Raw genomic sequence first — 25,453 nt, forward strand, 5'->3', positions numbered from 1 at the left:
GGGCGCACCTGATAACACGTCAGCCGTGTCACTGCAGTCACATGACTTTAGTCTCGCACATGCGCTTCACAACAGACACAGAAGAGAAGACAATGCTGAATAAAGTCTTAATTTTTGTTATTTTTGGACCAAAGTGTATTTTCAATGCTTCAACACATTCCAACTTTGACCCACTGATGTCGCATGGACTACTTTGATGATGTTTTTATTACCTTTCTGAACATGGACAGTGTACCGTACATAGATTTTCAATGAAGAGTCAACAAGCCCCCAGACCAAATACAAAACATCCCAAACCGTGTCCAAAAGACGAACGGAGGTCCCACGAGCTCGGAACAACATGCGGGCGAGTATGCACTCTAAAAAATTTGCTGTAATTTTGCAGCTGGTTGCCAGTAACCTACCGTAGAAGATAAAGTCAAAAAATGTTTCATGTTCATTTAACTTTGAACAAACTGTTGCCAGTAAATAACATAAATGTAAAATCTACAGTAAGTTACTGGCAGCCAGTTGCCAGTAATACCTATTAATACTGTAATTTCTACAGACATTTTTTACAGTGTGACATTATTTTCATTTTTGGGTGAACTATCCCTTTAATATCTCTATAATTTACACAGAGTAAGACCATGTCAAAGATAGAAATAAATGACTTAAACATTAATGCTCCAAATCCCACAATTAGATGATAAGAATTTAGCCTGGATTTCACAGACAGGGTCATGTTTGACAGGTGACAGTTGAAGACATCATACATACAGTACTAGACTTTATTACAATCCTTCTTCCACACTTGTAAGGCAGCAGTCATTGGCACAACTCATACTTGTTAGCCTGAGCAGTCACATAATGTCACCCCTTAACAAAGAAGAGGATATACATGGCTCCTTCATAAGTCTAATAGGGTGGGTTGCCGCATTACATACTGTAAGTCCGAATCTTTACAGACATCGAAAGAATATAAACAATTCTGTATCCATACAAACCCATAATCCAGAGGTCGGCTTATTTTAAAATTTCAGAAGGTTTCAAAGACATTATTTGAAAGCACTGAACAGTACGTACGCTTTGTAAAAAGTAGTAAATACATAACCATTTCAATAACTCTGTATGATACTTGACTAAATACATCATTTTGACAACCATTAAAGGTGCAATGTGGGACTTTTAGAAGATCTCTTACCAGACATGCAATATCATATACATAACTATATTTTTAGTGGTGTGTAAAGACCTTACATAATGAACAGTATTTTTCTTTATTAAAGGTGCAGTGTGTAATTTTTAGAAGGATCTCTTGACAGAAATGCAAAATAATATACAAAACTATATTACATATACCTTTCATAATGAACCGTTATGTGTTTATTACCTTAGAACGAGACCTTTTTATCTACATACACCAAGGGTCCCCTTACGTGGAAGTCACCATTTTGTGCCGCCATTTTTCTACAGAAGCCCTTAACGGACAAATTTTTTACTAAGTTGTCTCCGATGATGACATGTTTGTCTGGTTGCGGCTATTGTAGCTTTTCTATGTTTTCAAAATCGAGGGGTGAGCAGTGGACTAAGCCGTTGGTTGCAATTCGCAACCTCACCACTAGAAGAAAATTTACACACTGCACCTTTAACTTCGAATGAGCCGTATTTATCTACATACACCGCCTATCTCCTTATATGAAAGTTGCTGTCATGTTTCTACAGTAGCCCTAAATGGACAAACTGTTCTACAGAGTGAATTTCGGCCCTGTTTGTCTCAGAAGACGACATGTTTGTCCTGTGGCAGCTACTGTAGCTTCTCTACGCGTTTTGAAATTGAGGTTGGTTGCAATTCGCAATCTCACCACTAGAAAGCCCACATTGCACCTTTAAATGTGGTGAAAAGCCCATTGTACCATAAACATATTGCAAGTTAGCTTTTCACGTAATGTGATGTGATAATCTGTAAATTCCCAAAATTTAAATATTCCCCGGTAAACCTGTACAATTATAAACCTATAAGTTAAAGCTTTAACCAGCTGAACAATGGCTCAATACAAATGATTTGCAATTTAAATACATGCGAGTCTCGCATTGGTTATATCAGATCCAACACACTTTAAAGGCCTGGTGTGAAAATTAACGAATCTCCAAATCAATCAGTTCGAAGTCGGTCAGGTCTCCACTTTGTGGCACGACTTCTACAAAGGATTCAAAGAGCTCCCGACAACAGTTTGAAGTGTAAGTTCCAAAACCAGTGAAAGTCAGTTCGATTCGGTGTGAGACCCAGCAAAGGGCTGCTGAGCAAATACTTCAAACGGACAGACGCAAGAGCAGCTTTCAAAATCGTTATGCCGTCTGAACGACTCCTGATGCTTTGTGCTTATCAGACGTGCATCAAAAGATTGCTTTGGAACGAGAGGGGAAGCTATATTACAGGCCCGGATCATACAGACGATGAGCCGAGAGTAAAAAAACATTAACCCGTCAGGAAAGCGTTTGAGGTTTTTTATAAAAATCATAAGATAAACATTATTAGTGTCTTTGTTAAAGTTACAATCAGTGGTTTGGATTAAATACAGAGAACTAGAACTCATCATCTGTGTCGATAAGCATGACTTTGTCGGATTTCTTTTTTGAGGTTTTGGTGGTGCCGACTGCCGCCTTGCCATTTGTGTTTGGCTGCACTACCTCCTGTGTGGACTGCTGGGTGTACTGTTGGTAGGCCGGTGAGAAGTTGTGGATTGCATCTTGAACCATGTCTCCAGGGTTCATGGTTTCCTTCAGGCCACTGGAGATGCTGTGCATGGGTGCTACATTTTCTGCAAACACAAAACAATAGATGAAGCTTCAGGTTAGCATACCTTCAATAATATCTAACACTCTGAATGTATAAATGCGAATAGATACCAAAGGAATGTGAAACTTAAGAGGAAATCGGTTTTAGGAGATGTAACTTAAACACTTCACAAAGGAAACAACATCGTTTCACACAGTCTCACTTATAAACCCACAACATTAGTATAGAATGAGGTCACCTATCCATCAATGAACAGAAAGACCAATTCAACAGAAAGATGATGCACGTTACCTGACTTCATGGGAACATTTGCCTTAATAAACAATAAGCAACACAAGCCATATCATATCATTTGCTCATCTTCAAACCTGTATGACTTTTCTTCTGCAGAACACAAAAGAAGATATTTTGAAGAATGTTGGTAACCAAACAACATTGACCCTGATTGTATAAACACAAAACCACAGAGATATAAAATATCTTCTTGTGTGTTTCACAGAAGGAAGAGTCAATATGAAGGTCAATTAATGTATTATGCCTATATTTGTAAGCATGTCACCATTTGCAGATAGAAACAGGAATGACAATAGTACTAGCAATCCGCTTCTGCCCCACTGTCACCAAAAAGCGGATTCATTTATCTTAACAAGGATTTTGGCCAGCGCGCAAGAAAAAATTCATGTTCCCATGAGCTCCCAGGTTTTTCTTAGCTGTGGATGTATTAAATGAGGTTACAGAGTATAGACTGATACACTGCAATATGAGTTCCAGCAAACTGCATATATCCTGTGGTTGATGGATGAGAACTGGGGCAGAGGTGATGGCAGGCTGCCACAAGAGGCACCAGAGTTTCCAACCTCCTGCTTAAGAAGCTGAACCGTGCTTGTAGGGATTCGCCTGGCCTGAGAACTGTGGGATTGCTCTGTTAAAGGGATAGATCACTGAAAAACCATTTACTTACGCTTAAGTTGTTCCAAACTGGTATCAATTTCTTTGTTCTGCTGAATACCAAGATATTTTGAAGAAGGTTTGTAACCAAGCAGATCTGGGGCACCATTGACTTCCACAGTAGTGATGGGAGATAATTTTCTTGCAATATATTAATACACTTTAAACATCAGTACTCGTCAGTAAATCCGGTTCCTTGATTAGAAGTCACTGACAATCGTGGCAATTTCGCATTATTTATCGCGGACGTATCGCCTATGCGATATGGCCCAGCTTGTCAGTGAACTACAGCTTTTTGTAGTGAATGCCGCTCCATCTGAAAGCAGCTGATGGCGATTTACTTCTAATCATGGAACCGGCTTCACTGACGAGATGCACAATGACAATCACATGCAAATTAACGCCCATAGTAAAAAAATACTGTGTAAGTGAATGGTGCCCCAGATCTGTTTGGTTATTAATTTTTGAATATTATAATTTGTGTTCAGCAACACAAAGAAATTAATACAGGTTTGTAACAACTTGAGGGCGAGTAAATGATGACAGAATTGTAGTTTTTTGGTGAACTATCCCTTTAAGCCTGTCACATTGATTAAATAACCGCCTGTCGCGATCTCAGATCACCGCAATGATTGCACATCCTTCTAAAAACACAAGGGGGAGCTGCAGTGCCTGTATAAATGAGACAGTATCAGATTGCGCTCCTTCACCGACAGTGTAACGCGATACATTGCAAAGCCATTCAATACAGTGCAAAAAACAGCATTTAAAGAAATGCCGCAAAACTTCGATAATGCAGTATGAACTAGGCGGTAAAACATATATTTTCAAAACAGCAATTCCAAATTTAGGGAAGTGAAGGATGCTATGGATCTGTAAGGAATACATTTTTTTGCAGCCATTACAGACATGTGGTCAAGTATTAATATGACTTGTTTTGGTATAGTCAATTTATTTTGATTGCATTTTTATTTTCATTTATTTTTCAGACACTTAATTGTATTTATATATAAATGTTTTTGAAAGATATATTCATTAAATAATTACTTTTTAATACGTTTAATGTGTATTAATATTTACTGCCAGGTAAACTTTGCAAAAGATTTCATTTAAATAGTCACAACAATGTGTGTAAATTATTTCATGAACAAACAAAAAAAAAAAACAATGTATGAGAAAGCAATAAAACAGACAATTAATCGTCATAATTGCCAAAGCCCTAAAACAGGAAATTATTTAGACAAATTATTAGATAATTAACTGTCAGACAAATTTCATAATCATGACAGCCCTACATGCAAGGTGAAGGGTAAACATTTTGAATCAGCATATTGTCCCTGATGTTGTCTTTGAAGCTGGTTTGAATACTATACAGGAGGCAGAAAAGTGGCAAACCTGTAATCTTAAGGGTCCCCATGTGAACAATAGGGCTGGATCAGAATATTTGATTATTCGTTCGGTGGGTTGGCATTCGATTTTCAATTTAGAGATTCAACTATTCTTTTTTTCAACATTATTGGCATTAATGCAGAGGTGGTGGACTGTTCTATAGATGGTGGCATGGCGCCGAGAGACGGGTTTGCAACAGCCACCGAACACCACAAGAAGATGACGCTTATGTTTGGCTAGAGAGACTTGGCAGAGGTTCTGCATTAATGGTAATAATGTTGTCAATAACGTTACATTTCTTGCAAAAAACAGATCGATTTGCTTCACAAGACATCAATTTGTCACCAGGAGTTATGGGGATTACTTTTGTATTGGATATATCTGCTTTTGAGGTGTGGATCTGTTGACTTGCATTAAATGACAGAGCATTGGGATTTCTGCTAATTATTTTCTTCAATGTTCTACTGAAGAGAAAGTGTAACCAACATATCAGATGGCCTGATGGTCAGTAAATAAACTTTGTATTGATAGTATGCTACCATGTCTATATTTATTACAGTTCGTGAACTTCATTTATTTTTTGTTCGTCTTTTATTTAAATAGCCTACCAGTGTAAGTAATCAACATGTTGCTTATTTCTAATTTGCGAGTGATTTGTTTGTTAGAAAAAGTGTTAGGCTAACGTTAGGCTAAGTATTGCTCTGTAAAGTACAGACCTTTGTGTTTTGTATCACCAGTGCAGTTCTCGGAGCACATAACGCCTTGCCCGCGTGAGGTGCACCACTTCCTTCCTTCCTTCTGTTTGTGTGGTTCTATAGTTTATTGAAGTTTATTAATTCTGAACGTGCTGCATGTCCATATTGAACCGAAATGTGACACTGCACTCCCTTGGCTCCGCAGCAACACACCCACTACAGGTGAAGCTGATAGGATGAATGGTTCTTAACATTAAAAATGCAAACAGACAGACAGACAGAGATCCCTGCCTTTATTAGAGAGAAGAATAACTTCAGCCCCCTCCCTCCGAAGCTTTGAATATTCGTAAGATGAAGCTGTACCCATAACTTCTTATATCATACACAATTATTTGTATTAGGGATAAAATAGCATTAGCTAATGGAGACTACAGTGTTGTTTCGGGCAAATCACGGCAAATTTTTGGCAAATCGGGATTCCAAGCAGCCCACAAATAAATCTACTTTTAGATTGAATTATATTGTAACTGGCCCATAATGCTGCGACTGCAGAGGTTTCGGGGACGCTGTGTACCCCAGTCGAGGCTGTCCCAGAGGAGTGCTCTGTCAAACATGCTTCAGCTGACCACACACTCCTGACCTTTTATCAACAATGAAAGGTTATAAAGCCAGCAGTGGCTTCACCGTTTTGAGCAAAGCTTTAAAACAAAAGATCGCCATGCCATCGTATGCCAGCAGGTGGGCACAGAAGGTTTTTTGAAGGCCAATTATGATTCGCTCACACATTCACCTGTAAATGTCAAGTAGTATGCATCTATATTACAAACTGTAAAAAGACCTCAGACTGAGAAAGAAGATAAACAATTCAATATGTTAATCCCTACAGTGTAAAGCCAAATACACATCATGCCAACAGTCCACCCTCATGCAGGTTTTGAGCATCACAGACTGAAAAAATTATTCATTCAATTTACAAATTTTTTAAGGTAAGTGGTTGCAATCAATTTAATTAAGCTACATTTAAACAAAAGTATTTTTTTTTCTTTTTTTTGTTAAAATGTAGCTTAAATAAATTAATTGCAACCACTTACACTGAAAAAAAATATTCATTCAATTTACTCAATTTATTTAATTTTAAGGTAGTGGCATGGAGAGTTGAATCATTCTGATTGGCTGTTCGACATATTCCGAATCAGTCTGTTGTGAACGAGATTTGTATGAAATTGGTGAGCAATTGCTGCTTTGTTTTTGTTTTGTAACACTGCATTTACGAGATATTCAAAGTGTAATGTGTTTTTAGCAGCATTTAGTGGTGAGATTGCAAATTGCAACCAACCTCAATTTTGAAACGCAATGAGAAGCTACGGTAGCTACTAGTGATGCGCGGGTCATCTCGTAACCTGCAGGCCACGCGGGTCAGGTTGGGGCGGGTAAAGAAATTGTAACTTTATTGTGGGGCGGGTCATTAAAAACAAAATATAAACACATGTGTATGTTGCATCTTGTAGCATATATTAAATATTATATTTTCATATATTATTAGGTTCTTTGATAAGGTTAAATTATGTAGGCCTACGTGGCAACGTAACTTTCGCAACGTAACTTGATATCCCCAAACCTTTGGCGTCACTTCACCAAAGCGCGAAGTTGCTCCCGCTGCCAGCCACAACAACAAAACAAACAGAGAATTAAAAGATGAAAGACGATTTGTGAACAGATATTACAATGCTGCTTTGTAAATATTGAAAATGTTTATCATTATCCTATCTCTATATTAATATGACCATGCTGGTTTCTATGGTTTATTCGTGTATGTTGTTGCCAGTTTACAGGGCGATGTAATCTAATGGCTGTTTCCGAGCACATTTAGACTGAAATAAAGCCCCTTTTATTTACAGTACAAATGCCTATTATGTCTATTTTAATGGTCGCGGACTCCGGGCGGTGCGGGTTGTAAAAATAGATACAGTGGTGCGGGGCGGGCCAAATATTTCATAAAAGCGGGACCCGCGGGTTGGAAAAAACGCTGACCCGCGCATCACTCGTAGCTACCATAGGACAAACATGTCGTCACTTGAGACAACGTAGGGAAGAAACGCACTCTGTAGAGCAATTTGTCCATTTAGGGCTACTTACTACAGAAACGTGGTGGCGACTTCCATGTAAGGGCACCCGCGGTGTATATAGATAAAAACGGCTCATTCAAAGGTAATAAAAACAATACAGTTCATTATGTAAGGCCTTTATACACCTCTGATAATATAGTTCTGTCAAGGGATCCTTTCTAAAAGTCCCACACTGCACCTTTAATACATTAATACAGACTACTGCCACCTGCAGGTACGGAAAGTCACGCAGGCACAAAATGGATGTGCTTCTTTGGTGCAAACTGTTTGTTGCATCAGGGCAACTTTAGACCCAGTCGCAGTCAGCATGGGGGAAATGTGAGTTGACCTCACGGTCTGCATTATGTTGGAATCGGTTTGGTGTCCCTACCCTTACAGTGACATCAATTGGTGATAATGGAAATAGAACTGATCTTCACCACCTTAAACACAGAGACAACAGTGTGATATGAATAATAGATGTGGAGGTGTGTTCGTAGTCCGCAGGCTATGTTCAAAATAAAGTTTACTGGACAGTACGCACAGTAAACCGCCTACTATTTTGTGTGTTGTTTCATATTGTGAGCTACAAGGACAAAAAGCCAAATGTTTACATAGTTCTTTTCTATGTAATGGAAACATCAGTAGCCACGGGCTATGGGACAATGAAAGTAACCTAGGTGACATTTTAAAACTTCTAAAGCCAGATGATAACTTTGTGATGGACTCAATTCAGCACACAGAAAGTTTAACTGTAAGAGAAATACCAGTTTGTTTGTTTTTCAAATGAAATTGCATCATTTGACCTGCCACCGGTCTGAGTTTCTCAGGACTTCTGATGTTTTGTACATGTTAAGCTTTCCAGCAGAGCTTTGAGTCATAACTCTCTGGAGAAAGACAACTTTCAGTTGCCTCATAAAGGCCCACTGAGATGTGCTTTCCTCTGAAAAACAAGTGAAAAAGTTTTTAAGCATCCTAACCTGGTGCTTGACTCTTCTTCTCTTGGTACACGCTGGAGGTAAAAGCGTAGCGGAGGGCGATGGCGCCAAAGAACATTTCAATGCAGATGATGAAGTTCTGCCAGCCGGCCGCCACGGTGCCAGCAGCCACCTCGTGTCCATCTATGACCAGAGCTTCTGGGATCACTCCACATCGCTCGAGAATAGCCAGTACCATACCTAAAAAACATAAATGCAAAAAATATTTGCATTCGAGTATTTTTAAAAAGGTTTCATTAACACTTCCCCATCTCCCATTGGTAACAGAGAGCTCCGCCCCAGATTTGTCAATGTAGTTATGTAGTAAAACCAGTTTGACTGCTCTAGGACAATTAACCTACAAATGTCTTACAGGTGTAAGATGTGCAAGATCACACTGATACGTATATTTTGGTCTGCTGCGTGACTTACCTTGCCAGAATGAGAGGAAGATGACGGATTTGATGGTGAGGAACTTAAGCACGGGTTCATAAGGTCTCAAGAGGTCACTCGTGGCAAAGTAGAAGAGGAAAAGGGCGTAAAGAGCCAAACTGACAGAGAAGTTGTAGATGATGGTGATGTAGAGGTAACCTCCGTTTACACTATACAAAGACAAACATCGCAAGTCAATACTCATTCATAAGTAAAGCTTAAAGGAATGCTACTTTGTGAGGTTGATATGGGATGAAATGAATGAAAGGGACGCTCACTTAAAATCTCCATCGTGATATTTGCCGAAGGCCTGGAGGAGGATGGTGATGACGGCCATCATGGGTTTCACCACACAAAACTGAAGGGTGGCCTATATGATGACATTAGTAATTGAAGCAAATGTGTCTTAAAAACCTCAGGCAATCAAAATAAGAATGTGTGACTATATTGTCTCATGTTGCACTAAAAGAATAACCAAATCATCATTTCAATGAGAATGTCCCTCCCTTTAATAAAACCAAAATCACAATCACCTTAAGCCAATAGCATATTAAAAAAAAGTAGAATTAAAAAAAAATGTGAAAAAATCGTCTTAGCACGATTGTTTGACCTCATCGCAATGATTTCAGATCACCGCAATGATTGCACATCTCTCTACAAAACACAAGGGGGAGCTGCAGTGCCTGTAGAAACGAGACCGTATCAGATTACTTTTAATTATGTGTTATGTATATTAATATTCACTGTCAGGTAAACCTTGCAAAATATTTAATTTAAATGTGTAAAAATTATTTCATAAACAAAAAAAAAAAATGTATGTCAATTAATCGTCACAATTTATTAGACAATTAACCGTCAGCCAAATTTCATAACCGTGACAGCCCTACATGGCACAACCCAACGCTTCTCGTCTGGTGTGTGACTTCCTTTAATGTCCCACCTCAGACAACACAGGACAAAATGGCGCTCAAGTGATTTGTTTCTCCCACTGCAAATATATATATCTAAGACAATGTAGTGACAAAACTCGCTCTGTATAGCAATTTGTCCATTTAGGGTTACTGTAAAAACATGATGGCGACTTTTATGTAAGGGGACCCGCAGTGTACGTAGATAAAAAGGGCTCATTCTTAGGTAATAAAAACAATACTTTTTATTATGTAAGGTCTTTATACACCACTGATAATATAGTTGGGTGATTCTCACGAAACCATTGAAACACCACGGCACTAATGATTTTAGCTTTAAAATGTGTAATATAGTAACATTAAAAAGCATCAGAATTAACACAATACTGTGTTCTACCTTGCACAATGTGTGATTTCAACATAAGAATTTATAATTGGAAATTTTATCTCATTTTCTGCTGAAATTCTCATTACCGCAATGTGTCCGGCTGTGTTTGAACATGCGTTATGTTGTAATTTAATCAAATTAACACAAAAATATCAAGAAAAAAAATAAATGGATGTTTTGCTAGACTACTTTAGATGACAGAAAAAATATTTACTGAATATTCATGTATAATAATAATGAAGAAAAATTAGGAAAATGATGTGTCCATGCCTGATGTTCTCATCCTCCGCAACACTTTTTGAGAACAGTTTAAGCACACATACAGAATTTTAATAAAGTTTGATTTTGAGTGACCAAGCACATGGACCAGTTACTTCAAGATGGCTACCAGGTAAGATCATTTTTTTACAGTTAATTTGAAATATTGTCTTTTCAGAATGCTTACACGACATTTTGATGATCATTACCGCAACAGATGCTTATTAAATGTTAATTTAATTAATAGAAGCATAATACTTTGATTTAAAATGCATGTGCAGAATCTCCAAATTATGTTCTTTCAGGTTTGTCATGTCATTTTGAAAATATGTCAGGGTTGATGTTTTCTGACTGTTGCGGTAATGAGATTTTTTAGGACTAATTTTTTAAATTATGTTACAAAAAGTGTTAAATGATAAGTAAAAGTTTTTAAATTAATGTTCCCATTTACTCCAGACTTTGTTTTTCAATGTCTGGTGGGAAAAAAAGTAAATTCAAGCAATTTTTACATTTTCATGCTTAACATGTTTAAAACCAAGTTTTCGTGAGAATCACCCAGTTATGTATATTATATTGGATTTCTGTCTTGAGATCCTCCTCATATTTACACATTGCACCTTTAACATAAGGCCTCTATTGTTTGTGTGAAAGAGGTCTTGTCCTCATTTTTATTAAAATGGTAATGCAGCACACTTATTTGTGACAGGAAGTTCTTATTTCTTATATAATCAACACCATTTTTGAAATGACTGACAAATCCACTCATTGAGGATAGCGCAGAAGAGACTTCTCCCAACTTCATTCAATGCAAGAATCAGCTGCTTAAACCATCAATGTGGAATTCAAGTTTCAAAATCAAAGGCGTTTGTCTGAAAACTCATCTCAAAATAATCAAAGTAACTTTTGTCTCGCTACAGTCTAAAATATTGCAAGATGACGCTTTGAAAATCCCACACACAGGCATCCGATCGGACAGAATCGTGAGTTCTGAAATTCAACTTTCTATATTAAAAAAAGGTTCACATTCTTTTCAGGCTTTATAGGATTGGGCTCTCAAATCCAATTTCCATCAGTATTATTCTCAAAGTGCGAATGGGTTTCTCAGCTGCCGTGCAGACAGCGTAGGGCTGGCGGCAACAGCTATTTTTACGTTTATTATCGAACCAATTGCACCTGCTTCCAACTGTTTTTAATCCTGCTTTACCCGCTGAAGCTTCTCAGGAAAGCACAAGTTACAATGATAACACTTCGCAACAGTTCAGGTAGAAAAGGTAGGTCAAAGTCCAGGAAAAAGGAGTCAGGTAAATTTATACCCTCTCCTATTGCCATGTATACTGTACGTGCTATTTTCATTAAACTGCTTGTCCTAATACCACTTTAGCAGATGGATTTTAAAGACAAATAAAAGGAACAAACCTGCTTGCAAAACCTTAGGAACCCAATAGAGTAACTCATTCCTCCCAGGCAGCACGTGCCATATAGACAACTGGACCTGGAAAGGAAAAGGAGGACTTCAAAGGCTGATCTTAAAGGGACACTTCACTCATTTGCATTAAGCTTTGTATAGTTAGAACCCCAGTCATGTTTTTGAATGGTCGTGCATCATTTTCTCAGTTGCCACTGAGACAGGAGAAATACAGATTTCAGTGTTGCACTTCCTTCTTTTAATGATGTAAAAATCATAATTTTGCATCATTGAAAGCAGGAAGTCCAATATCTTTGTTGAGGGGGTGAGACTACAAACACCCCTTTTCTTTGTCAAATAGGCACCAAATTCGAAATGTATGTTACATTTCCAGTACAAATATGACACACTTTCAATAAAGATTAATGTTTCTACTGGTGAAATGCTTCTTTAAAGGAAAACACCACCCTTTTCAATACTCTACTATGTTCCCACCTCAACTTAGACAAATGAATACATACCTATCTATTTTCAATGCGTGCACTTAGTCTTTGTACAGTGCGTCATGACTGTGTTAGCATTTAGCCTAGCCCCACTCATTCCCCAGGATCCAAACGGGACGAACCCAGAAGCCACCAAACACTTCCATGTTTTCTCCATTTAAAAACTAAGAGTAAGTATGGGGGCACAAAACCAAACGTGGTAATTTTTTAAGCGACCTCGGGTGCAGTAATATTGACAAAAGTTTGAGCAAAAGGGGAGTAATCAAGAGTGATGATTACTGTGCCCAAGGTCAAAGTGCTGCAAACTAGGTGCTCTTCCGCCATACAATATAGTTCTCATTTTTACCACATTTTATTTTGTGCCACCATACTTACTAGTGTAACTCCTCATGTAACAGTCTTTAAATAGGGAAAACATGGAAGTGTTTGGTGGCTTCTAAATTCATCCCTGTTTGGATCCTAAGGAATGAATGGGGCTAGGCTAAATGCTAACACATTCACGACTCGCCGTACAAAGATTAAGTGCACACATTGAAAAAAGATTGGCATGTATTAATCCGTCTAAGTTGAGGTAAGAACATAATAAAATATTGAAAAACGGTGGTGATTTCCTTTAAACTTGTTGGTGATGTTTTCGAACTTGCCAAGGACACCCAAATATGATGAACCCATTTTTTATTCATGTATTTATATGCACACATAGCAATTTACATATTTTTATGGATAACGAATATACAGTTGGCTACACATAGCACAAAGCTGGATGTATAAACCTGAAGATGTTTTTGAAACATGATAAGAGGCACTCTAATAAGGAAAACATACTAGAAAGATACCAAGCAAATACGGTAGGTATGTAGCAAGAAATAAGAGATAAATACCAATTTTCCCCCTTTTTATCTGAAATTTTCTGGGGACCCATAGAACCACTGATAGGCCACTGTGAAAACCCCACTGTCTTAACATACACTTTGTGCAAATACTGAAATAATAGACAATTACCTGTGGCACTTATGATCTAACTAAGCTATGATGTTTATGTGGTTGACACAATTTTAAATTTGGCTTGTAACAGTTCCCAATTCACCCCTCTATTTCCTGTATTCTCTTCTTTAACTAGAAGTAAATGCTGAAAATATGCTAGGGGTGTCAAAATTAGGCTCATTTTGTCAATGTTTTGACACCATGGAGACATCTGAAATATGTATGTCCAATGTACATTTATGGGCACTTTAATGTTGTCATAACAATTACACAATGAAGAGAACAAAGAAAGATGGTAGTCCTCATACACTTACAGAAGTGTGACCTGATTTTGTTGTCTTAAAAATAGATGCAAAGACACTCACTGAATGGGCTTCCCTCTTATTTCCGTCATAATGGCGCTCTCTCCTCCGAGGTACTCAAAGGACAGACTGAGGAAGTTGTAGATCACAAATGCTATTAACACAAAAGAAAAGTCAACATGAGTCAATCATGTACGACAGCTGAACTTACTGTTGCATTTACAGTTACAGGTTCAAACAAAGCCTTTTTGGGACAATGGGCCAAGACTGACAGGATCTATTTTTGGCTACATTTACACCGTAAGGCCTAATGCACAGAACTGACATTTTGATGTATAGCTTCTGTCTGTTTACATTTACTGTAAACCACAAACCTACAGTGTTTACATGAATGATTCACAAAAACACCTTGCAGTTAATGCCAATTTTTCCGTAATGAATAGTCTTAAAAAATGTAAACATAAACTACATTGTGAGCAATGGGTGCCAACACTGACTACACATACATCACCATTTAGGGTGTTTTCACATATAGTTCATTTTAAAAGAACCAATCCCAGTTCACTTAAAGTGAACCAGAAAAGGAACTAGCCGAATGTGACCTCAGTCCTTTTGGTGTTCACAATATATTGGACTCAAAAAAGGACCCAGTTCTTTTTTGGTCCTCTTCAGAACTGAAGTGATCTCAGACCCCAGCTTTCTGTGCAGCAGTTGATTTTGACACAATGTCAAAACGAGACGCGAAATAGACCGAGACCTTATTGATTTCACATGTCAAAAAGAAATTGAACCACAAAAGAACCCAAAAGCGAACCATACTCAGACCACCTCACTTTTGGTTCCTTTTAGGGGGGTCTGAGATCACTTATTTTTTTCACATATATACCCTGAACTGCTCTGAGAGCGTTTGGAGGGCTTAAACGAACCAGGTGTGAAAACACCCTTAAAGGGTTAAAGGAATATTCCATTTTCTTAAAAGAAAAATCCAGATAATTTACTCACCACCATGTCATCCAAAGTGTTGATGTCTTTCTTTGTTCAGTCCAGAAGAAATTATGTTTTTTTTGAGGAAAACATTGCAGAATTTTTCTCATTTTAATGGACTTTAATGGACACCAACACTTAACACTCAATACGTAACAGTTTTTTTCAACAGAGTTTCAAAGGACTATAAACGATCCCAAACGAGTCATAAGGGTCTTATCTAGTGAAACGATTGTCATTTTTGACAATAAAATAACAAATGTACACTTTTAAACCACAATTTCTCGTCTAGGTGAAAGCGTCAGCGTGACCTCACGCAATACGTTATGATGTCAAGAGGTCACAGAGGACGAACGCGAAACTCCGCCCCAGTGTTTACAAGTGTGTTGAAAGAGGACCGTTCTGACGTTGTTGTATGTCGAATGATACTAATTAATGTCTTTGTGGCAGTTTATTGTTTAAAATGGTCTGCAAATGTGCGTTTTATATATGTAACACGTGACCTCCCTACGTCACTACGCATTTATGTTAGGTCGCGCTGGACCGGTCTGGACCTAGACGAAATGTTGTGGTTTAAAAGTGCATTTTTTTTTCTTGTCAAAAATGACAATCGTTTCGCTAGATAAGACCCTTATGCCTCGTTTGGGATTGTTTATAGACCTTTGAAACTCCGTTGAAAAAAACTGTTACATGTTGAGTTAAGTGTTAAGTGTTGGTGTCCATTAAAGCCCATTAAAATGAGAAAAATCCTGGAATGTTTTCCTCAAAAAACATAATTCTTCTCGACTGAACAAAGACATCAACATTTTGGATGACATGGTGGTGAGTAAATTATCTGGATTTTTCTTTTAAGAAAATTTACTATTCCTTGAAAGGGCATATTATCTTATATGTTTTATTCTTAATACCAAAACAAAGTTTTATTGCTTATTACAATATAGTTTTTACCAAGGATGTTGACATATTAATACATATTATATTTATTAATTATGATTATTAATACTGATACACTAATTTGGGCAAAAAAGCACTAATGACTTGTTTAAGACTTGAAGCTTAAAGTTGATGACTTGCAACTCGACTTGGACTTGCCTGTCTTGACTCGGGACTTGTCGAGACTTGAATGCAAAGACTCGAGACTTACTTGTGACTTGCAAAACAATGACTTGGTCCCTCTGGTTATTACTAATAAATCTAGCATGATTGTTATTTTCTGGCTATTCACAGCTATTAATATATTTTATTTATTTATTTTACTCTAATTACAAAATTTATAGGGGACATACCATGAAAATTTGTCTTTTTCTATGTTTATGTGCTATAATTGGGGTCCCAGTGCTTATATCAACCTAGAAAATGTAAATAAGTTCAACCCAGTAACTTAGTTTTGGTAAAACACTCTCTACAAGCATGTGAAAAAATAGGTAATTGAAATTTGGCTCCCCTGGTGATGTCAGAAGGGGATAATACCGCCACTTAATATGCCCTATCCAACCACAGCACTGCCATTTAGTGCAAAGATCAGCTCATTTGCATGTTAAAAGACACCCCCAAAATGACTAATTTTTGCACACACCTACAAAGTGACAATTTTAACATGCTATAATAAATTATCTATAGGATATTTTGAGCGATAACTTCACATATTTACTTTGGGGATACCAAAGATTTATTTGACATCTTTAAGTCTTGTGAAATGTCCCCTTAAGATTTTTTGCAAAACCTGCTTTTATATTTATTTACGAACATTGCTGCTAAAGTTGAAGACAAACAAGCAATGAAGTCATAATGAAATGAGCATCCTGTAATTCCAGATTTAGTTTGTTTGTACATGCACACATATAAAGGAATATTTCTTTAAAAATCTTAATTGCGTTCAATAAATTATTCACAGATATTGTGAATAAAATGTGTTGACGTTGTAAATGCAGCCTTTCCATTCAGCAAATCCATCCTAATCTTATGCTGCTATTTAAAGACATCTTAATGAAGGTTAGATCTCACGGTCTTCGAGTGTTTACAACAGAAGACCAGCTTGTGGAATAAGAAATTACAATATAAATATAGTTCCTCTGCTCTCTCTCAACTCATTTATTAAAAGTAACTACAATTTACCACCACACTCAGTTATATTTCTTAAACTCTGGTGATGATGAAGATGTATAAAGTATAATTTACATATTAATTTGATTAAACTGGCAAGATCAAAGACATTTTAGGTGACACAATGATATGCCCATACACTGTATGTAGCATAAATAACAAAAGTAAAACATCTTAAGAATAATGGGATAGGCATTACAGTAAAAATAATAACAGAGACATTTCCCCCGCCTTCTTTCATCAAAATAGTTAACTGCAACAACAGGTTTGTTAGGTTACAATGACCCTGTATCTGTTTCCTTTTTTGAAACCTGCCACCCAACATCTATAAAGCAGGTCTCTCCTCCCTCACTGCAGGCCAGACTTCCAAACAAAAGCTCACGTCATCCCAACAGCATGATATTGGGGCTGAGTAATATTACAGCCATTGGGGAAGCATTCGGTGTAATGTGTATAGCAGGGCGGCAACAATTCACCCTACCTTCATAGCAGTCCCGAACAGAGTCGAAGTAGACGTAATACTGGTCATTACTGATGAACAGGAGACTGAGCCAGGAGTCAAAGGCGTAGATGGGGACGATGAAGAGTATGCGGATGATGTAGCGCTGCTCGTTGGGTACCGTGTAAGACCTTAAGTGTGAGTAGATCTGAAAGAGAAAGATTTGGTTAAAACAGACGAAAAAGGCCTTTTTGGCATTTCATAAATAAATTGACAAGTCTTTTTGCTTATTCAACTGGGGCAAAAAGCTGCACAGGAAGTCAAAAGGTGCCAAAAAAAAACTTTCATATCATTGGGTATTTGTGTACATTGTATATAATTAGGTATGATAGCAAGTGTTTACACACGAAATGAGTTTGATGAGAGGAACCGGTAGGTTGCAGTCCAATAAAGTTGGATGATAATTTATGGATGTACATTATTACAAAGCAAGTTAAGTACACTAATATGACCGGATATTAACTATTACACATACTACAATTAACTTTAATGTCACACTTCATTTGTTTTTACCTTATCTAATAACAGAGGCAATAAAGACCAGGAAAAAAAACGCCAGAGGTAATAATACAAATTATCATGTTGGCATTTCTGATCATTGAAAAAGCATTTATAAACAAGTATTTATAATTAAAACAGAAACCGATTTTAACATTTTTCCAGCAAGCAACATACTTTAAAGGTGCACTGTTTTAGCGGCATCTAGCAGTGAGGTTGCGAATTACACCACTCACCTTCCTTTCGAGACACATATGGCACTTTTCCATTGCATTGTACCCCACGGTTTGGTTTAGTTTGGGTCGGGTCAGCTTACTTTTGGGAGCCTTTCCATTGGGTGCAGTACGTAGTACCCGATACTTTTTTCGTACCACCTCGGTTGGGGTTCCAAGTGACCTGAGCTGATACCAAACGTGACGCGAAAACACTGTAGATCACTGATTGGTCTGAGAGAATCGTCACTACCAGCGTAATCGCTATAATGTAAAAGATTAGCTTTACCTTAAGTGCTAGCTTGTGCTGTCGCAAGCAAACATGTTGTCATCTGTGCTCTGCTAAAAGTTCCCAAACTCCCTTTTAGCGATGAAAAACATCCACAGCTTGAGAATCAGGGACACCATAACAGTTTTTTCCAGACTTGCAGTTTGTGGCGGAACATTCGCGATGAGCACGTCAGCATTATATATGCTTAAATATAACTTCAATGAGGCTCAGCGGAGCGCCGTCGACTGATGCCACGGTGTGCGAACAGAAACTGTCATGTGAGACAGATGTAGTGATAAACGCGATGTGCTGTGTTAGCCAATTTTAATTTTGTGGCGGAATGAGAAATAAATAATGTATGGGAATGTACAACAACACTCTCACTTGTATGATGTCACAGCAGTAGGCAGCGCAAATATAACGACACGCCTATAATCCCTCCCACTGCAAGGTGATACTAAACTCGATGAAAAAGCTAACAAAGTGAGGTGAGCTGACCCGACCCAAACTAAACTAAACCGTGGGGTACTATGCAACGGAAAAGCGCCAATAGAGAAGCCATGGTAACCGCCACATGTCATCGTCTGAGACAACACAGGGGCAGTTTACACTTGGTATTAAGATGTTTTCGTCGATCGGATCATAAGTGGCTGAGAGAGACACATCACGTTTACACCTGGTATTTAAATCCGCCTCTTTTGTCCACTTTTGACCGCTTCTGTCCTGAATACTTTGAGGGGGTGGTCTGTCGAGACTGTGGGCGAGTCTCTCTGCTGTCATTTAAACGCGAGCAGGAGTAATGACGAGTTTATATGGACCTGAACTAATATTATGTCGGAGTCCGCTGCTTGTGTAGTAAGTAAACATGCTGCACAGTGTTTTATACAAGGGGTGGTGTATGTAGATAAAAATGGTTCATTCTATGGTAATAAAAACATACTGGTTCATTACATAAGGTCTACACCACTGAAAACAAGTTAAGTATATTATATTGCATTTCTGTCAATAGATCCTCCTAAAATGTACACATTGCACCCTTAAAGGGACACTCCACTTTTAAAAAAAATATAGGCTCATTTTACAGCTCCCCTAAAACATTTAAACATTTGATTTTTACCATTTTGGAATCCATTCAGCCGATCTCCGGGTCTGGCAGTACCACTTTTAGCATAGCTTAGCATAATCCATTGAATCCGATTAGACCATTAGCATCGTGCTCAAAAATAACCAAAGATATTCAATATTTTTTCTATTTAAAACATCAAGGACTTTACTGCCGTACCATGGCTGCAGCAGGCGCAATGATATTATGCAGTGCCCAAAAATAGTCCCCTGCTATTGAAAGTAACCAAGGGGACTATTTTCGGGTGCTGCGTAATATCATTGCACCTGCCGGAATGAGAGTATAGTTCTTAACCATTTCGGCCTAGAAAATCGCAACTTTTATTTTTCTGTCGGTCTTAGTACATGATGTAACTACAGAAGAGTCAAGTTTTAAATAGAAAAAATATTGAAACTCTTTGGTCACTTTTGAGTGCAATGCTAATGGTCTAATCAGATTTAATGGATTATGGTAAGCTATGCTAAAAGTGGTACCGCCAGACCCGAAGATTGGCTGAATGGATTCCAAAAACGGTAAAAATCAAATGTTTCACACTAGGGTAGCTGGAAATGGGCATGTTGTCCCTTTAAGAACCGTATGCTGTTTTTTGCCAAGCACATTAATTCATTCAACCAACCGTGTACAATACATCTTATTTACAACAGCTTTAAAAACAGCTAATCCAATCAGATTTCATAGTCAGAACTAACCATTTTTCAATTCACTTTTGAATTCACTATGGGGTGCCCCCTCGTAACCTCAGTCTCTTCAAACTGTCCATTAACAGTGAGTGAGGCTCAATAGTCTGTGACTTTTCGACAATCGGTCATTTAAAATCAGATTATTTCCGTTCACAGGTGGAAGCGTGATATATTTGTGGGCCCTTAAAAAAACAAAGGGAGTTGGTCTCTGAACTGATGTCCTCTATTTCACCCAGCCTGCAGGGGAAATAAGTTCATGGTGTCCCAGACTCTATAATGTGAGATGGATCAGCACTTGCGAGTAATGGCTTTGCCATCGACTGTCCGCTGGCTCTCGAAGAGACCCAGTCAAAGCTCATTACAGAGAGGAACTGTTGGTGCTTTGAGGGTCCCAAAACGAAGTGCTAGTGAATCAAAAGGTGTAGCTCCAAAGTGAACGCTCGTAAAAACCAGCGTTGAGAAAAGCCACTGGCACCTTGTCAATGCAATGTATAACAATTCGCTTCAATTTAAGAAAGGGCAGGCCCAGGAGGTAGTTATGTACTAATAGCTGGTCTTCAAAGACTCCTTTGATAGTCCCTGACACTGATGGGACAGTTTTCCAGGCAAATCAGTAACTTCAAAACAGCGCGTTTAAGAAACCCAATCTCAATTTCTGCATTTAGTATTCAAAACGAATGAAAAACTCCACCGGGAGAATCTTCTGTAGCATATCTGAGAAAAGCACTGAAATACTAAAACAATCCTGAGGGCTTCTTTAATCTCTTCAGGATTTACATATGTTGCTCCACGCAACCCTTCACCAATCCTCTGCAGGCTGCATTTTGCAAAACCACAGAGGAGGTGGCGGTGGATGAGTCGTATTGCTGTAATGCTAAGGGACACAAAGCACAGTTTTGATTTGATTATGGCTCAAAGAGGAAAACCACTACACAGGGACTCTTTTTCAGTCGGCGTACACAATTCCAGCATTCTTTGGCTGCTTAAAAAGCATCAGATTGTACTGGCTTTGGTACGCCACGCAAACCGCTTTGAGGCGCAATCGAATCAAAGTCATCTTAGCACACCTCTCAGAGCCGAAAGAAATATCGCTTCTGACCCCTGCTCCCTATCACTAAAATCCCAGTAGTTCAATTACATAACAAATGCGTGAGAAACACATCCCTATATTAAAATTTCTTCATGGGTCATATAGGCTGCGATGAAAATGATTCAAAACGTAGCAGCGAGGGTGCGGAAATTAGATTTCAGCCTTGCCTGAAACTGAACAATGCTGGCCAATATAATTGGTAATTCGATACACAAGATGAGTATATTCATACTGCGCCCGTGCGCCGGCACTTTACCTGACAATTACTTTTTACACAACAAAACTCTCCAACACCACCACAAACTGATTTCATTTTCACCTTATAATAAGAAGTAAAAAGCAATGCCTAGTGCCGTAGGCAACACAGCTTGTTAACAGAAATGGATATTCGGGTATAATAAATGAAATAAATTCCCTGGGCAAATTTAAGCACTTCATAATCCATCAGCACGTTTATGATCTAACCTCAGCACCTCAACTGTATACTAAATAGTCAGGCACCTTAAAACGCTGCCCATATCTCTTTTACAGGCCCAGCTGGTGTAAAGGTTAGTGAACGATGCTCTTTCATCAGCCACCAAATAACTTCCTGTATAAACAAGGGTTGGGCGTACAAATGTTGGCTGTAGCTAAAGCTGTTCTTCACACTTCAAACGTGTGAACACATACGACTTCTTTGCGCCTATCATTTTTAAAGCACAACCAAGGATTGCACCAAAGCCAAATTTGGGGTTATTTTAACTAGACCTGTTTAATAAGTATACACATTGACTTTACGTACACATTACTGCCACTTGGAAAGAACTTTCGGTTGATAGAGCAAAAGCTAAAGGGCACATGACAGAACAGTTGCGTGTCTCCGGCGACCACCAAATCCATATCCTGTGTGTACACTGTGCTCTTATCAGCACCAGTCGGTACTGTGGTTACTTTAGGTTAGTCAAGGACAACTAACAGCTCTATGAAAGGATAATTGAACATTTAGAGCCACGGAAAACAAGCATGGCTGCTTAATGCAAACAGGCAGGTATTTATTGATCTCTGATCAATGATAACAAGTCAGGGAGTGGAGTGTTAGATACAGTGCTTCTGCTGGCTTTTTATGACTTTATGGCATTGATATTTAATAAAATAACATGGCATTATCTTGATCTGCATTTAATAATAAACCCATGGACAGGTATGAGGGTGGAGACAGCTTGTATTTCCCCCGCCTGCCTGATTTGCTTTTCTTTGCGTGTACTGAATAAACCAAAGCTATTAGTGCCTCAAGCTTTTCCTATGTTACAATGCAACTCTGTTTAATGCTGAGATTTGGGTTTTTTTTAGCCTACACAGGCTTGCACACGTTTCTGCTTGCACTGGTTGAAAAGCAGCAGTGCACAGATTTACTGTACTTTGCTACTGTAGCTGTGTGGCCATTTGTAAGACAAATATGTTAGTGACAATAACTGCTAAATTATCCTACCTGATGACAGGTGATGATGAGTGCCGACCATACGAAGATTCCCGATAAAGCTTGAGCAGTGGGGGTGTTGAGGAACATCTGGTCATCCCCCACGACTTCAGTCCGGTTACCTGTTCTGATGACCGTCAGGTTAGACATGTCGGTTAAGTTAGTCGCCAGCATTGAGTATGACAACCGAGAGACTGAATCGTTCAAGTTTTTATTAAAATCCACAGGAAGAGAGCCGATGGCCTCCCTTGAATCATTCATCTGTGGAGGATAAACAAAATAAAATATTTTATTATTGAATTTAGAGAAATAAAAAAAACATTTTAAGAGTAAGTTATTGTGTCGTTTATTATTATACCGTATTATAAGGTTAATATATCAGAGGACAAGAGGGAAACCTTTAGGCTATGTATCTGTATGTAATTAAGAAGATCAACCAGAAAACCAATATCTCGTACCCACAACAAATTACCATGGTAAGCTAACAACAAACTAAAGTTGCAGTTACTTCAGAATTGCTACCTAAATAAATCTATAACTTGGTATGGTCATCACTGCCAAACTAAATAAATAAACACAAATCGAACAAAATATATACCTAAATCTCATAATGTAGTAATGTATATATTATGTATGAGTTTTTGATACCATGGTAAATGTTTCAATTTTTTACCAATTTGGAACAATATGTATATTTTATTTAGAAATAATTCCCTCTTTATTTTTGAATGGTGGGAAAGGGCTATATGGTCTGTTGTTTACAAGCTAAATAAATAAGGCCAGTTTATGAATCACAGGTGTTTTTGTGAAAACTATACATTTAAATGTGAGCGCAAGAAGTATGATATAGTATTTAACAGTATTCCCAGGCATTTGTTATGTTAGTCAGAAATTCATTGTCTGATTTAAATGTGGTTCCTCATCTACCCTCCTTAAAAATAAATCAGCAGGATTTTATTAGAAGTAGTTCATTAAATAAATTAATAGGTACTTTGTTAACTGAAGAGAAATTTTCAATTAAAATAAATCAAAATAATGTTATTTCAAATGTTTTCCAAGCTAAGGATTAAAACAACAGTACATTTGTTTTTGACCGTTCATATAGTAATGCTATATGATATGTATATTATAGCATTAGTGTCTTAAAGTTACAATTGTTTTGATATGTCAGTTATCTGAAAAACAAATTTAATATCTATTGAATAATTTGTTTATAATGGGGAAAATAAAACCAATGTTTTCTGTTTTTCAAAAAGAATATTGGTTTTCCTGTATTTTTTTAAGTAGAGTAAAATTGCAAGTGGAATAAGGTTATTTTACCCGTTTTATTTTAACTTCGTTTATTTTATGTATTTAATTTTTTATTTACTATTTTCTTAAAGCTGTGCTTTGTTCGTTTAGATTGTTACTTTACTTTAAATTATGTTTTTGCCTTATTGTAATTGTCTGTTCATACACAGTAAAAAACATGGTAAATGTTTTGTAAGGGTAAATAAACCTGTGAGACGGACACTACCATATTTTTTAATAAATAACATTTTCTTTAAACTTTTAAAACCGCTTTATTTGATAACGTAGTTGATATTAGATAAACTGCTCATCGTTTGAAGGGATTAAAGTCTATACTGCTTTAACAGAAAGCGAGATACATTGATAAGACTTGACTTACCCTGATACTGTGTCAACACCTGTGAGTTAGGTCCTCCGGCGGTCAAATACAGTACAACTCAAATGACTTGATCAAAAATAGCAGTTAATTCTTAACACCGCTCTAATACATAATATATAAATACACAGCAAATATTACTCGTAAAGAAAGATCAATAAAAGTCATGTAGCCATTGGTAGAGACGGCCGCGCGACTACACCGATGAGTCTCTCTCACTTCCTAGTTTTGATCGACAGGTCTGATCAACGTCTGGTCAGGTTAATCCACTGTAAACCGCCTGAAAACTAACCAATAAATCCCAAGAGAAATTTAAATCCACTGTTATTAAAAAAAAAACAATAACTTTACCTAACAACAAATTCGTTTTTCCGTTTCAAAATAAACAGGTGTACGTACGTCTCACAATAGCACACCCAGGTCATGTGACCTTTAGACGGTTTTTGTCACGTGACGCGAAAAGAATAAAAAAGCACCTGTCGAGGAAAGGTACTGCATGCAGTACACTTTGGTTGGCTGTTATAGGGTCACTTACTTCATATAATATTTCCCCACATTTTACAATAAAAGAAATATCTTTAAAACCATGAAATGACAGATGGAACCATTATGTTGGTTTATGTAAAAAAAAAAAATACTTTTTAATCACCGTCAAAATTGAAAATGGTTTACAACATGCCTTCCAGGAACACAACAGATTGCGACCCTGTCTGTAAAAACCAGTCTAAAGTCCAAAATCGAATTCTTAGATAACAAGCACCTAAGTTTGATTTCACCTAGTTAATGTCATTATGATTT

The 25,453-nt window shown here is 37.6% G+C and overlaps 1 protein-coding gene across 1 annotated transcript; it reads right to left on the minus strand.

Annotated features, from left to right (window-relative positions):
* Positions 1 to 706: 706 nt before the first annotated feature.
* Positions 707 to 25,237, minus strand: tmem184a (transmembrane protein 184a). The gene is made up of 9 exons (XM_055190495.2): positions 24,659 to 25,237; positions 23,002 to 23,250; positions 17,642 to 17,807; positions 14,137 to 14,227; positions 12,296 to 12,371; positions 9,604 to 9,695; positions 9,326 to 9,495; positions 8,897 to 9,094; positions 707 to 2,801 (listed from the first exon to the last, which is right to left on the minus strand). Exons 2-9 carry the CDS (start codon positions 23,248 to 23,250, stop codon positions 2,566 to 2,568), a joined length of 1,278 nt encoding a protein of 425 aa, XP_055046470.2. The 5' UTR covers positions 24,659 to 25,237; the 3' UTR covers positions 707 to 2,565.
* Positions 25,238 to 25,453: the final 216 nt, after the last annotated feature.

Source organism: Misgurnus anguillicaudatus, chromosome 19 (genome assembly GCF_027580225.2).
Source record: "Misgurnus anguillicaudatus chromosome 19, ASM2758022v2, whole genome shotgun sequence".
Classification (NCBI taxonomy): Eukaryota; Metazoa; Chordata; class Actinopteri; order Cypriniformes; family Cobitidae; genus Misgurnus; species Misgurnus anguillicaudatus.